Here is a 13,847-nt window from a genome sequence, read left to right on the forward strand (position 1 = left end):
GCGAGCAGAGTCCTGTTCAACAGGAGGTGGGGGTAGGACTGGGGGCAGGCTGAGCATCACACCAGATGAGGTAGGAGGCCCTGGAAGTCCATGTCCACAGCAGGGAGGACACCAGGCAAACGTCCAGACAACGTCTCCAGTCCATTCCCTTCTCCTGCCCTCCCCCGGATCTGGACGTTCTTTTTGGTCCAAGTCGCCCACAGTCCCCTCAACACCGCCCTTGAAGGAGTCTCTAAGGCAAAAGCTCTGTGGTCACCAGGGCCTGTGACCAATAGAGGCCTCCCAACCAGTGAGAACCCAGGAAATTGCGAGCTGGGAGGGGACCAAATGGATCATTTCGCCCTAGCCCCTCATTTCATTGAGAAGACTGAGCCCAAAGCTATCAAGGGGCCTTCAGGGCACTTTAATTGGGGTGGGGGAGGACCATGAAAAACTCAACATCCATGCTCTTAGTAAATGGTTGTATTTAAGATTGCTGCTATCACCATTTGCTATGGGCTGAACTGCATCCCGTCAAAGTGCCCCTGATGAAGCCCTCACCCCCAGTGTGATGGGATTTGGAGGCGGGGCCTTTGGAGGGAAGCAGGGTGAAATATGGCCAAGAGGATGGGGCCCGTGAGGGGGAGTTAGGGCCCTCATCAGACAGAGGATGCCCAGAGGGCCCTCCCGCCCAGTGAGGACAGGAAGTGAGCAGTCTGCAAGCCGGGAAGAGGGTCTTCACTAGACCCTGACCCCGCCGGGACCCCGACTTCACTTGGAGTCTCCAGAACTGTGGGAAAATACATGTCTGTTGTTGAAGCCACCAGTCTGCGGTGTTGTGTTATGGCAGCCTGGGCAGACTAACACGGTTAAATCTGGCAGGTATTTAGGAAATCGAAGGGGCCACTGTGGGTGCTGCACACCCCCCACCTTGCGGGATGGAGACTTTACTCACTGCAGTGCAATGGCCGCCAGGGTTCTCCCAGCCGAGCCCTGGGAGAGTCCCGGCAGGAGTCCCCAAGGAGGAGTCAGGCGCAGCTGCGGGCAGGGGCCACCCTGGGGTGGAGCACGTGTCGCATCCACCGGCCTCAGCCCAGTTCTGCAGCCAGCACGCCCCCGCATCACCCCCACTCCAGCAAGGACCCCGTGACAAGTGTGTGACACAGGGGTGGGTCCGGGGGATTCCAATCCTCTCTCACTGACATCTGTCACTTGTCCCATTCCCATCAGCCACCCCCCTTCAGTGCCCAGTGGGAAAAAAGGGCTAAATATTCCACCCCTACTCGCCCCTCTGGCCTCCCAGCTCATCCCTTTATCCTCCTCCAGGGGGGCGGCAGCTCCACCTGCAAAGCCCCCCTCCCCGCAGGGAAACAATGGGGGGCCTGCAACACGCAAAGCAAATGGTTCCTTTGTGCTCCCTGGGGTGACCAGGCCCAGGCAGGGGGGCGGGCCCTGAGCCCTCCCAGCCCTGCTCACCCCCAGCCTGACCTCTGCCCCGGCCCTTTGTGCAGTCCTTTAAAGCAGGGAGAAACCGGGTGGGGAGAAGGGCAGGGAGGCTGAGGGGATAAGGAAGGCAGTGGAGAGGGGTGGAGAAGAAAGAGGAGGGAGATAAGCGCACAAGGAGAAAGGGGGAGAAGGCTAGAGTCAGAGAAAGGCAGAGAGAGAGGAAGAGGGGGAGAGAGAAAGGGCTTCACGCAGGCTGTCTGGAGCAGGGTCTCCTGGCCAAGGGTAAATAAGCAGTAAGTTCGACCGTAATTGCCTTTTTTGTGGGCCACAATCAGTTAGATAAAATGGCAATTCCATTCAGTCCAACCTACCACATACGGGGTCAGTCTGGTCTCCAGCGAGGGTGGAGTGAGCAGGTCCCACTCCCAGGCCCCTCGTCCCCTCGACTCCATCTCTGGTTGCCTTTCCTGGAGCATTCTGGGGACTGGGCTGGTGTCAGGAAACCTGAGGGCAGAGGCCGGGGATGCCACACACCATCCCAAATGCGCGGGACAGCCTCCCCGCCTGCCGGGACCTGGAAACCCCGCTTCCGACCCTCGATGAGCACCTTAAATCACGGCTGACTGTCTTCCAGCTCCTGCACCCCGTGCTGTCCGGTGGAGAAGTGTGGCAAGGATTTACTGTGGCGTCTCACTTCCTTGCCCCCTCTGCGGTGGAGGTGCCCTGCCTCTTTAAGGGCATGAGGCTAACGATGAAGACATGTGACATGTGGGTAACATGTTTCATTTGACACACCACGCCATGTGCATTATATCCTCAAAAGCAGCCGGTGCCTGGGGGCCCGGATACATGCCCAATGCAATGCTTTGCGAGGCTTGTCACTGCACACTCTGCTTTAGTAACTCAACTACTGAGCACACCAGCTACAAAGGGCACTTGGGAGATAACCGAGAAAGTGTGAAGATGCACCGGTACCCGAGGACGTTACAGAACTGGCCATGTTGTTGGGGTAACGATGCTATGTGGAAGACATAGGGGGATGTTATTTTTCAGAGAGGACATTCTGAAAGATTTAGAGGTGAAATGTCGTAATGCCAGCTTTTCTTTAAAATGTTTCAGAAAATAACCCCTCGAAGCAAATGGAACAGCACGCTGATTGTTGAGTCCAGGTGAACGGCATGAGTGGGTGTCCACCACTGTTCCCTCCACTTCTGAGATTTTTCACAATAAAAACATTTAATAATCAGTTAAATCAAATTAATTCAAAATGTAGTCCTTCATAGTAAAACCCAGAATTTGAGGTAAGTTTCGTTTTAGGTTGGGCTAAGTTTCCCCAGGGAAAAGGGCCAGGCAAACATTCCTATGTGAACACAGCATTTCCTAGGATCACATAGAAACTGCTTGCTGATTTGAGAAAACACAGCTTTCTAAACCCTCAGCTACATCCGTTTCAAGATAATGTGTAACCCACAAACGAGCTGGTTATCTACGGACACAGTGGCATCTCATCCTTAGTAGTTTTCAAGAGAACACACAGCTTTTCTCCTGAATAAATACAGAGTCTCTCAACCTCAGCACTACTAGCATTTGGGGTCGGACCGTTCTTTGTTGTGGGTGGGTGGTCCTGTGCACTGCAGGGTGTTTAGCAGCCTCCCTGGCCTCTACCCACCGGATGCTAGACGTACCCTTCTCTGAGAGGTGACAATCAGAAATGTCTCCAGAAATGGCCAAGTGTCCCGTGGCAGCAAAATAGCTACTGGCTGAGAACCCCAGAAACATAGGAGCATAATAAAAGAACTTACTTGAAATACTCTGTAAACCAGTCTGTTCACCAACCCAAATTGACCCTCCATTTGTAATCTGTTGAGTAATCTGCTTTGGCAATATATTGTATCTTTCTATTTTCTCCTACAAAATAATTTTATGGATAGCCCATAACTGAGTAACTAAAACTCTGCTGAAAGGCATTTAGTTGTTTTCCTCTTTTATGATAAACAACTGTGGTGAGCAACCTTGTATCTAAACCTTGGCACAGATCAGTATTTCCTTAGCCTAAAATCCTAGAAGTGCAATGATAGGGACAGAGATACATTCTGATACAAGATGTCAAATCACCCTTCCTTCACCAAGGTGCTGCTGCCAACACACCCCTCTGTTCCCAGAGCAGCTGAGTGCCTGATTCCCCAGCTCTTTCAACCCTGGGAACTTTTGTTTTCTAAATGGTGTCAACTGAATGTTTGTTTGTTTGTTTGTTTGTTTGTTTGTTTTAAACAAATGGTATTCTTGCTAATGCTATTTCTTTATTACTAGTGAGTATAATACTTAAGATGTTTATTGCCATTTGTACAAATTCCCTAAATTTCCTAAATTTCTAGTCCATTTTCTCAGCCTAACTTTGTACTAGGAGCTCTCTCTTTCTTACTGAATCATAAACATTCTTTATGTATTGAAGATATTAATCTTTGGTCATCCAATCACAGATATTTCTCTCAGCTTTTAGCTTGGCTTTTATGTTGCTAATAGAGATTTTTGAAGTACAGAAGTTTTCCATCTTTGTCCGCTTAACATCTTTCCCTTTATGATTTGACTTGTGTATCACACCTGGAAAGCTTCCCTCCCCCCGAGATTATTAAACTGATGCCGATCCGTTTTATTCTAGGACTTTTAAGAATTCATTAAAACATTTTCATTGAGATTTATGTTGGTTTACAGCATCAAGTACAAATCTTACTATTTTCAAATAAATAGCCAGTCTTCCCAGCACCATTTATGATCATCATTTTCTCGGCAATTTATCACAGCTTTATCATTCTATGTTCTTAGGTTTGTATTTGAGTCTATTTCTGGACTTTCTGCTCAGCTTGTGTGATCCCATTCCTATGCCAGTGTGATAGGAATGTCAATGTCCTGTTCACAGTATTTTAAAAGTCTAGTAGAGCAAGTCACTCTTTACTACTCTGGCTTAAAAGATCATTCTTGGCTATTCTCATTCATTTTTTTAGCTGAATTTAAGACTCATGCCATTCAACTGGGATTTTTTACTATAATTATGCTAAACTGATAATTATTTCAAGGAGAATTGACATTTTACGATGTTAAATCTTGCCCTCCCTGAACATGGTAAGACCTTCCACTTTTTTCTGACCTTTAGTGTTCCCTGGGAAAGTCTCATTCTTTCTTTTAGTGCACATTCTGCACTTTTACTGCTACATGCATTTCTGTGTATCTGATTTTTTTGGTGCTATTCTAATTGGGATTTTGTTTCCATGATCACAAAAATGACGTGCGTTCACTGAGCACTCACTGCTGCAGACCGGGCAGCCCACCACATGCTTCTCAGTCGCTACCGCACTGTTTTCTAACTCGTCACTGCTGACGTGTAAGTCACTGACCTTTGTACGTTCATTTCGCAATGGCCGCCCTGCAGAATTGTTAGCAATTTTCAGCTGATTGTCTACAGGCGTGTTTCTATGATGTGAGGGTTGTCCTGTGTGTAAAGAAGGCACCCTGACCCGCCACCCCCTGCCCCTGGCTCTCTGGTACAAGCTGAGTCATCTGCCCTCTCTGCCTCTCTTGTGGCCAAAGGGACAGAGCTCTGCTGACTGCTCCTCCCACACCCAGATCCCCTGGCTGCAGCCATGCCAGCCTCACACGCGAGCCAACCACGCTCTCGAGAGCCACTTTAACTGGCACCTGTCAAGTACACTGGCTTTTAACTGGCTGCCCCTTGGTCTCTGCCTTGGTTTCAGATTCCCTGTGGACACGTGAGTTTGCCTTGGTAGAATGTTATCACACAGTCAGAAGTACTAAAAAATTACCCTGAATTGACCAACCAGCATAACTATGGACAGGCAGAATGACACAGAGGTCATGCCATGCAGACTCCGAGGCCAGGAGACCTCGGCGGGAACCCCAGCGACGCCAGCTACGCATCAGGGCTCACTGGCCGGCCTGCACCTGTCTCCCTCCCCCAGGTAACACAGAGGTACCGGCTGTGCCTACCGTGTGTGGGTAGAAGAGACGCTTACATGGTGAATAATTAAGAAGACCAACTAGCACAGAGTAAGCAGCATGCAAAGTTATCTCTTCTCCTTCATTTAGCCACAATAATCTATTCCTCTTTTATCAAGGGTCTGGGTCAGTATTTCCTCAGGATAATAACCACCTGATGGTCATTTCCTGAACAGCTGATGCTGGGCAGCCTGGCACCCTGTGTCGCACCACGCTCTGAAAACTGGGCCTCGGCCAACGACCAGACCTCCTGTGTGTATGAGGCCTGGGTTATCCGCATGGCCAGCGGTCCTCACTGCAGCCAGCAGCAGCCCCACCCATGGACCCACAGGTCCCTTCCTCCTACGACAGGAGGGCCGAGGGGTCCCCACCTGAGGGCTCCTATGACCCAAGGGGCAGAAGAGGCTGCAGATCATGCAGCCGGACCTTTTCCACTTTACACAAGGCCACGTGGCCACTGGGACACGTCAGCAAGGCAACTGGGGACACCTGCCATTTCCTATGCTGGCCGAGCGATTCCTGCTCGACAACAGGGTAGGGAGGTGCCAGGAAACACTCCCTGCCTTCAGAGCTCTCTCGGTGAGCAAGGGGACGGGGGGCACGCCCATGCCCCGGCACCCTGGCCCCTTGGCCGGGTCTGCTCACTCGCCCAACCCAACAAGCCAGAGTCACTTCGCCCTCGGACGCTGACCTCAAGCACTTGACATTTCAGCCATTTCTGAAAAGTTCAATTCACTGGCACTGACTGCATCCCCAGTGTTGCACAACACGTCACCACTGCCTAGTTCCAGAGCATTCCCACTGCCCCGAAAGGAAAGCCCGCACCCACCGAACGGTTACTCCCCACTCCTCCTCCCTCCCGGGCCGAGCAACGCCGACCTCACCCTGTGCCCGGATCTACTTCCTCTGGGCGTTTCACGTACATGGAACCACGCACGCTATGGCCTTTTCCATCCGGCTTCTCTCACTCAGCTGGATGCCCTCGCGGTTCGTCCGAGCTGCGGCAGCATGTGTGGCACCTCGCTCCTTCTCCTGACCGAGTCCAATGCCGTTGCACGAACACGGCACACTGTGTTTATCCATTCCTCCACCAATGGGTGTTGCAGCTGTTTCCACCTTTCGGCTATCGTGATGTGAAGTCAAGCCCTTGACCTTTCATTGATTTCTAGCCTTCAACTCTCTGCTGGGTTCAGGGTCTCACATCAGCTTCTGGGAAGGCAGTGACAAGGCCACAATATAGTTCCCTCAGCCGCCCTGGCCTCGGGCAGCCCCCTGTCCCCTGCCAGGGTCTCCTCAGAGCTGTCCGTCTCCACCCTGCACACTTGTCCTCATGCCGACACCTCCCGCTGCCAATGCCACCTTCCCAGCCAGGGGCTGACAGAGACCTTAACTCAGCTCCAACCCTCGGTGCCCTGCGGTGTTTGTGTTTTCCATGCAGGTCCACTGGTTTTTCACTGAGCATTTATGATGAGCCATCACTGAACTGAAAGCTTTATCTGGATCGTCCCCTTCCATCCCGTAACAACCCTATGAGGCAGGGTCATCATCGCCCTGCTGTACAGAGGAGGGACAAGAGGAGGCAGAGCTCAGGCCTCCGGCTCCTGGCTCAGTGTCCTCTCCTCTCCCCAGCCCTCCCCCAGCACCTGGCTGATGCTGCACGCCAGTCTCGTTGGCTCGTTTTTTTGTAATCACCCACCTCTTCCCTATTCTGGAAAACAAGAGTCTAAATAGAGAATAATTCAAGCTTAACCAGGTTACAAGTCTATATAAACCCAATTATCTTCCATGAAAAAACAAAGGTGCTGAGAAGCCATCAGGTGTGACATCTGTAAGGTCCCCCCACCCCCAGGCAGTGGCCACAGGTGGCAGAAGGCACCACAAGGGCCCCAAACGGGGTGGGTGCCACAGCAGACAGGACCTAGAGAGAGGACCCAAGGCCCGGCTGAGAGGTACATCCCAGGAGCTGGCTCCCTGCTCTCACCCCTCCATCCTGAGTCAGGCTGCCACTCTAAAGAGGGCCGAGCTCCCTGGCACCAGGGAATCCAGTGGAAGACCAACAGCCTGTGGCCCTGCTGAGAGAAGCCCTTCCTCCCCTGTATTCCCATGTTCCTATGCCTACACCCCATTTTCAGGGAAATCCAGGGGTGCTATGGGTGGAATCAGCTCACAGGGGCTCTGAGAGCCAATCACATGCATCTCTTCCCAACCCTGCCTTCGGCGACATCAGATGGGGTGTCTGAAACCAGCCACAAGGGAGTGTTTACACCACGGAAGGTGGCAAATGCCAGACACCATGCCAGCCAGGTATTCCCACCAGCGCCTCTGCCCCTGGAGACCCCGCAAAGGACTGTGGGAGAAACTGGGCATCAGAGGCGGAGGGCAGCGGGCAGGCACTCCTAAAGAGGAAGACGGCTTACAGAGGGCAGAGGTGAGGAGGAAGGTCATTCCTACCCTGAAAAGCAGGGCAAGGAATCCATGCCCCCAGCCCCCAGGGGCAGAGGCAGCAAGGAGAAGCCTTTGCATGTTGAAGGCCTCAAGTCAGGAGAGAATCGATCCCAGACCCCCTGGTCCACACTGGGGCTCAAGCCACTGAACCCAGGGGCCTCCACAAACCCAAACAACGTGCAACCCACAACTACCAGAGCTGATGGGAAGCAGGGGACCCTCTTTTAGCCCAGAAGTTGGAGGTCTCTACAGCCAGAACTGGGTGGGTTTGGAGTGGGTGGTCCCTATTTACTGCCTTCAAGCCGGTCCCCCTCCGGGGCCCCTGGCCCCAGACCTCCCACGGGCATGGCGGGCCTTGCCTCCCGCCCCAGGACGGGGCTCCAGCCAGCTCCAACAGCAGGTGGACCGCATTCCCTAAGTGAGCTGGCCCTTCAAGGGGATGGGTTCAGGGCGAGGTTATGTCCGTCAGCTTTCAGGACAAATTCTCGGTTTATTAATTCTCCTCTGTTATGCAGGCAAAAGTAAATAAGCTTTTCTCAGGCACCCTGGCACAGAGGCCTCCCCTATTCAAACACTGCAAGAATTGACAGGCTTGCAAGTGCTGCACTCCCAAGCCTGGCTTCCCAGGGGGCCCCCTGGCCCCCTGCCCGCATTGTCCCGCCTACTGAGACGGGGCGAGCCGTGTGGCGGCAGGCCCAGGGTCCGGTGCTTGAGGCCCAGCCATGGCCTTCGTTCTCGGGTGTGAGCGTCAGAGGTCCCAGAGGTCCGGGCACCCACGGGCCACCAGAGAAGGTCGGAAAGGCTCTGGTCAAAGCTATAAGCATCGCACCTGCGGGGTTAACCCCTTCTGTGAGCAAAGTGCTTTGTAAGGGTTTGTTTACTACTTGCTTCCATTTAAACCATGTTTTTAAAGGTTCAGAAGGAAGAAAGGAAAGAAACAGTAACAAACCCAAAGGGAGTCAGAAAAGTTAATCAGCGAACCAAGAACGGCTACCAACCGGCCTGTTGGAGCAGGAGGCTGCAAGTGTCACCAGTAAGCACTCCCTCGGGACCCCTCTGTCTGGTTGAACCGGGACCGTCACATGCTTTATGCCAGCTTCCTGTGGCCTGTACAGAAATCTCATGATTGTTTTTCTTTTCCCCACAATTTTTTTCCAACTGCCATTTCTGATTCACAGCGAAACAGCCAAAACCCCCTGCAAGAAATCCGAAGCCGAGTTGAAAGGACTGGAAAAAGACACAGGAGAGCGATGAGGAAGATTTGCCTGGGCCCGGGCGAGCCAGGGCACCGGAGCCGAGGAGCTCGTCCAGGTGAGTTCTGACGAGACTGATGTCAGCTCAAGGAAGCAAAAGTCAGGACTCCCTGAAATGGAAGTGTCTTCTCACTTCAAAACCGCTCTACCCTACAGCTGAACTGGGCACGTTCCTTTGAATTGTGTTTTTCCCGGAAGAGCTTCCTCGTCCCCCACACTGACCTCTGTCACCCCACCTCCCAGGTACGTGTGAGGTGGCCTCCTCCAGCACCATTTCTCCTCCAACGTCCCTTGTAGCTCAACCAAAGGTGGCTGAAGACTCTACCCCACGACCCAAGACCAGAATACCTCGGGGTTTCCCCCGTGCGGCCTCGGCACCCCTGGGAGGCGTCCCTGTCCTTTCCTATCTGGGGCTCTTTGTAGACAGTGCATTTATGCAAGTTTGAAATCTGTCTCCTCTCAAGTTCCCAGTTGCTACCGATACTCAGAAAGTTCGGTCTTCATTCTAATACAGTCGGGCAGCTGAAGGGTGTGGAGGCCTCCCCCGCACCTCCCCGCAGGCCTCCCTGGAGAGGAGGAAAGGGGTCCCGAGAGCCGGCACTGCCGTCTGCTGGGACCAGTGTCGCTCTTCCTGCCCCCCATTCCTGCTCCTGCTCCAAGTGCTAGTGCACAAGGCCTGTGGGACCCTAAAACCAGGTCACTGGGTACAAGCCTGGCCTGCTCTCCACGGGGTGCCCCACCCAGCCAGGCTCTGAGCCCCACAAAACCTTTCTTGTGCCAAGGACTGGGTGACACCCACAAACTCTTTCTCACAGTAATATCTTTAAATACAAAATTAAAATGCATAGGGCCCTGGCTGGTGTGGCTCCGTTGGTTGGAGCACCATCCCACAGTCTGAAAGGTCATGGAGTCGATTCCCCCTCAGGGCCCAAACCCAGGATGCAGGTTCGATCCCCTGTTGGGACAAGTACAAGAAAGCAAACAATTGGCATTTTTCTTTCACACTGATGTATCTCATCTGTCTGTCTCTCTCCCTCCCTCTCTAAAAGAATGTCCTCAGGTGAGGATAAAAAATTTTTAATTAAATAAAATACACAGAACTACTGTGGATGAAAAAGAGACCACACACTGGACCTGACCGCCTGCGGGGTGGGCCTCACAAGCTCGGGCCAAACGCAACCACGTGGGACGATCCAAACGAACACACGACTGCCCAGGAACCGCGGGTCGGGCAGGGAGTCCCTCCCAGAGCGGCAGCTTCCTCGGTGAAGATCGGTCTTTACCACAGGGGAGCCTGTCCACTGGATCTTTCTATCTAAGGTAATGTCCCTTTAAATGGCCCGAGTGCTCCCCTTTTCCAGACCCGCAGGACCCACTCACCCCACTCGAGGCAGCACCCCTCACTGTCCTGTCCTTCCTCCCCTCCAGGTGCTGTGCATGTCCATTACCCACCAGCCTGCATCCACCAATGTAACAGAAGTACGTGTCTCTCTGTCTCACTTTTCAGTCCCACCACAGGGTTCAGGGAGCCCTCGCCGCAGCCCCCCCTTCCATTCTAACAGGTAAGACGAGCTGAGGAGCTGCCCTTCTCCAGAGCTCCGACTTTTGCCTCCCAGCAATTTGTTGTCAGTTTGGTTCGAATAAACTCTTCTAACACTTTTTCTTAGGCTGGACATTCTTTCGTTGGCATTACAAAGGAAACTAATATACTAAAATACGCTTACCCAAATATGTTCAAAAACTAAGATTTACGGCGCAGTTCCATAAGGTGCTCGCTCTTTACTAATGATTCTAAATTAGGACGTAGCAGCAGGTCTGGTGGCTTCTAGAGCAAACTGTGGAGCAATGGTGAACAGACACGGGTTCATGCTGTCTGCCCCAGCTCCAACGAGATGTGACAATAGCTGTGATTTCTGCAGGTGGCCAGGCCTGGGTGCAGCTGGCCCTGCTGTGGTTTGTGGCCACCTTTGCAACGGAAGAAGTGCCCCCTTTCAGTGGGAGGTGAGCAACAGTGAAGGTGTCATTCTCTCCCTGCCCACCCCCGCCCTGATTTCTGGTGTTGGGCCTGCAGGCAGCTTCTTACCTTTGGTGCATGAGCTGGAAGAGCAGCTCTGGGAGCCTGGGGCTTGGGAGGGACGTGAGCCTGCAGGCATTCACACACCCCCATCTTTCATTCTTGCAGGGGTCCTCACAGAAAAGTGCCCTGTGGCTCCATCCTGCTCAGTCCAGCCTGGGGCACCACTCAAGTAGCACCCTGAGGGTGGTTCAGAGGATTCCAGCCCTTCCGGTCCGCCTCCCCTTTCTGCCACACCCCTTGTGAAGTGAGAAATGAGCAGGAAGGGAAAGCCTACCTTCGGGCTCCTCCACGCTGCTGGCTGCCGTGGTCGGCGGTGCCACGGGGATCTCTGTGAGGTTCAGGACAGGGGAGGAGAAAGCAGGTGAAATGATGTTATTTTTGACCTCAGAAAAGAAGCGCAGTGCAGAGCCCTCCCAGCCTTCCTGCTGCAACCCTACGGCCAGCACTCCAGAGAGGCCTGGGCAGGGACAGGGAGGATGCTGGCATGGGTGCCCCGGCACACCTCCCTGGTCTCCCGTGGGGGCTGTCCCTCCATGTGGCACGAAGGGCAACACTCCTCATTGTGGAGGAGGGACAGAGGCCAGGGAGTGGGGAGAAGGCAGACGGGCAGACGGCACTCCCTTGCCCCCGAGCCAGGCAGGCTGTGTGTCTGCCTTTGTGCCCTGGCCCTACTTTCTGCTTGGCCCCAGGGGTGGCAAGAGAGGGGCTCCCCCAAGACCCCGTGCTGATCACGATGCGGCTGACTAGGCCCTGCTCACCTCTGACCTCACCAATTGGTGGGGCAGGTGCCCATGGCGAGTGCCATGTAAGGGGGCTGGGAGGTGTCTTACACGTGTGGAGCAAGGTGCACCCCTGCCAGAGGTCCCATGGGCACAAGTCACAAGCTAACACTGTCTCTGTGGGCAGGAGAGAAGGACAGTACTGAAGATCATGAGGCCTGACGGAAGCGTGTGCTTTATTGGAATCGCTCCATTTCTACCTGGAATGGCAGCTAGCTCCTGCAAGTTCTGGCTCCAACCCCGGACTCTGCAAAGGGGAGGGGTTCGGCCAGTCTCTGGAAAGGCCAGGTGTCACAGCTCTGGCTTCCTCTTGTCCCTGAGGGGCAGGGACCCCCTGGTGAGTGACCATGTGAACAAGGGGTTCACAGAGCCTCCACAAGCTCAGATGACTCTGGCCCCCATCTGACTGTTTGGGACAAGACCCCCTTGGACCCCATGCTCTGGGTCAGCGGGGACTGGTGGGGCCCTGGTGGATGGAGGCGACATGCAGGCCTGGGGCAAACCTGAGAGGCGCAAGCACCTTCAGGAAGCAGTGGGCAGTGGCCCAAGCCCTTAATTTGGAGACAAATCTTGCTCTTGAGGGATTTTACCAGCAAGAGCCCACAGGTGCCCCATTGCAGCAGCTCACTAAGAAGCCAGGCCTTAGGCTAGGCCTTCTCTTGGTCCTTATGAGCCACCTGGTCCCAGCAGAAACATTCCTGGGGGGACATCGGAACTGTCCAGCCTAATCCTGCGAGTCCACAGATGGAGCTGAGGCCGTGGCCATGGAGCCACACTGGCCTTAGGCCTGGCACCAGGTGTGTGCCCAGGACCTGTGGCTCCCGGACCTATGACAGAGCAGGGCACGAGTCCCCTGGGCACTGTCCGGGCACCTGTGGCGGGGCCCTCAGGAGGAGCTCAGGGAAGTCCCAGGATGGAGATCCAGGTGCCCAGGTTGGAGGTGGGAAGGCTCCCGGGGCGTCCCCCGCCCTCGTGAGAGGACCAGAGAGAGCCCCGGAGGCCTCTATGCCTGACCCGGAAACATCAGCTCCAGGCCAAGGTCACCCCGGGGAGGGCTGGATATGGAGGTCCCCGCCCACTGTTTCTGAGAGCTGACAGCCCAACTCCCTTCAAAAGGGAGACCTTCCTCCGTCCCCCCCTCCCGTTTTTGTAACCCCAGCTGGTCGTACTGCGCAGCTGAGCCCAGTTTCCTGAGGATAGGGTGTGGGTAACCTGCGGTCACGGGACCCCTGCAAACACCTGTGGACACGTCTGAGCGAGAAAGCGGCACAGCCCAGTGTGTCTGGAAGTGAAGCCACACCCAATGGGGGCAGGTGGGGTGTGGTGTCTAAAGCTCCTGCCTGGTGTCAATGTATGTGGGGGAAGGGGTTCTCTGCAAGGCCCACGGACACCATTCCAAGTTCCCCAAGGGGCTGCTGGGCTGAGGGACCCCAGACTCTTGCTAGTGTCTGAGACTGTCAAGTGCCTTGTCACTGACCAGAAAGCCAGTGCCCTCCCACAGCTGAGGGACGCTGAGACCCTACAGCAGGGACGGCCGACTTCAGCAAAGGGCCAGTTGGAAAACCTTTCGGCTCTGCAGGTGTGTGGCCTCTGTTGTAACAGCTCAGTGCTGGGTTGAAAACCAGAAGGCAGGGCTGTGTCCCCATAAAACTTTACGTAGGGACGCTGAACTTTCATATCATTTTCTGATGTCATGAAACAGTATTCTTGTGTTTTTGTTTCAATTTAAAAAGGTAAAACAAACACACAAAACTCCCACACCTCTGAGCCGCAGAGAACTGGGTGGTGGGCCAAGCCCCCCAGCCAGGAGCACTGACTCTGCTCTGGAAAAGCAGGCTCCCCCTCAGGGGCCACCGG

At 54.1% G+C, this 13,847-nt stretch overlaps 1 protein-coding gene across 5 annotated transcripts in view; it reads right to left on the reverse strand.

The window, feature by feature from the left end:
• The window catches only part of NTN1 (netrin 1), a 192,747-nt gene that overhangs the window by 39,873 nt on the left and 139,027 nt on the right, over positions 1 to 13,847 (reverse strand). For all 5 annotated transcript variants that reach the window (XM_037164958.2, XM_037164960.2, XM_053672681.1 and 2 more), the window contains exon 5: positions 11,486 to 11,539. In XM_037164958.2, the coding sequence (XP_037020853.2) occupies positions 11,486 to 11,539 (54 nt within the window). The remainder of the gene's footprint in view (positions 1 to 11,485; positions 11,540 to 13,847) is intronic.

Source organism: Artibeus jamaicensis, unplaced genomic scaffold (assembly GCF_021234435.1).
Source record: "Artibeus jamaicensis isolate MK-2021 breed Jamaican fruit bat unplaced genomic scaffold, CSHL_Jam_final contig_781, whole genome shotgun sequence".
Classification (NCBI taxonomy): Eukaryota; Metazoa; Chordata; class Mammalia; order Chiroptera; family Phyllostomidae; genus Artibeus; species Artibeus jamaicensis.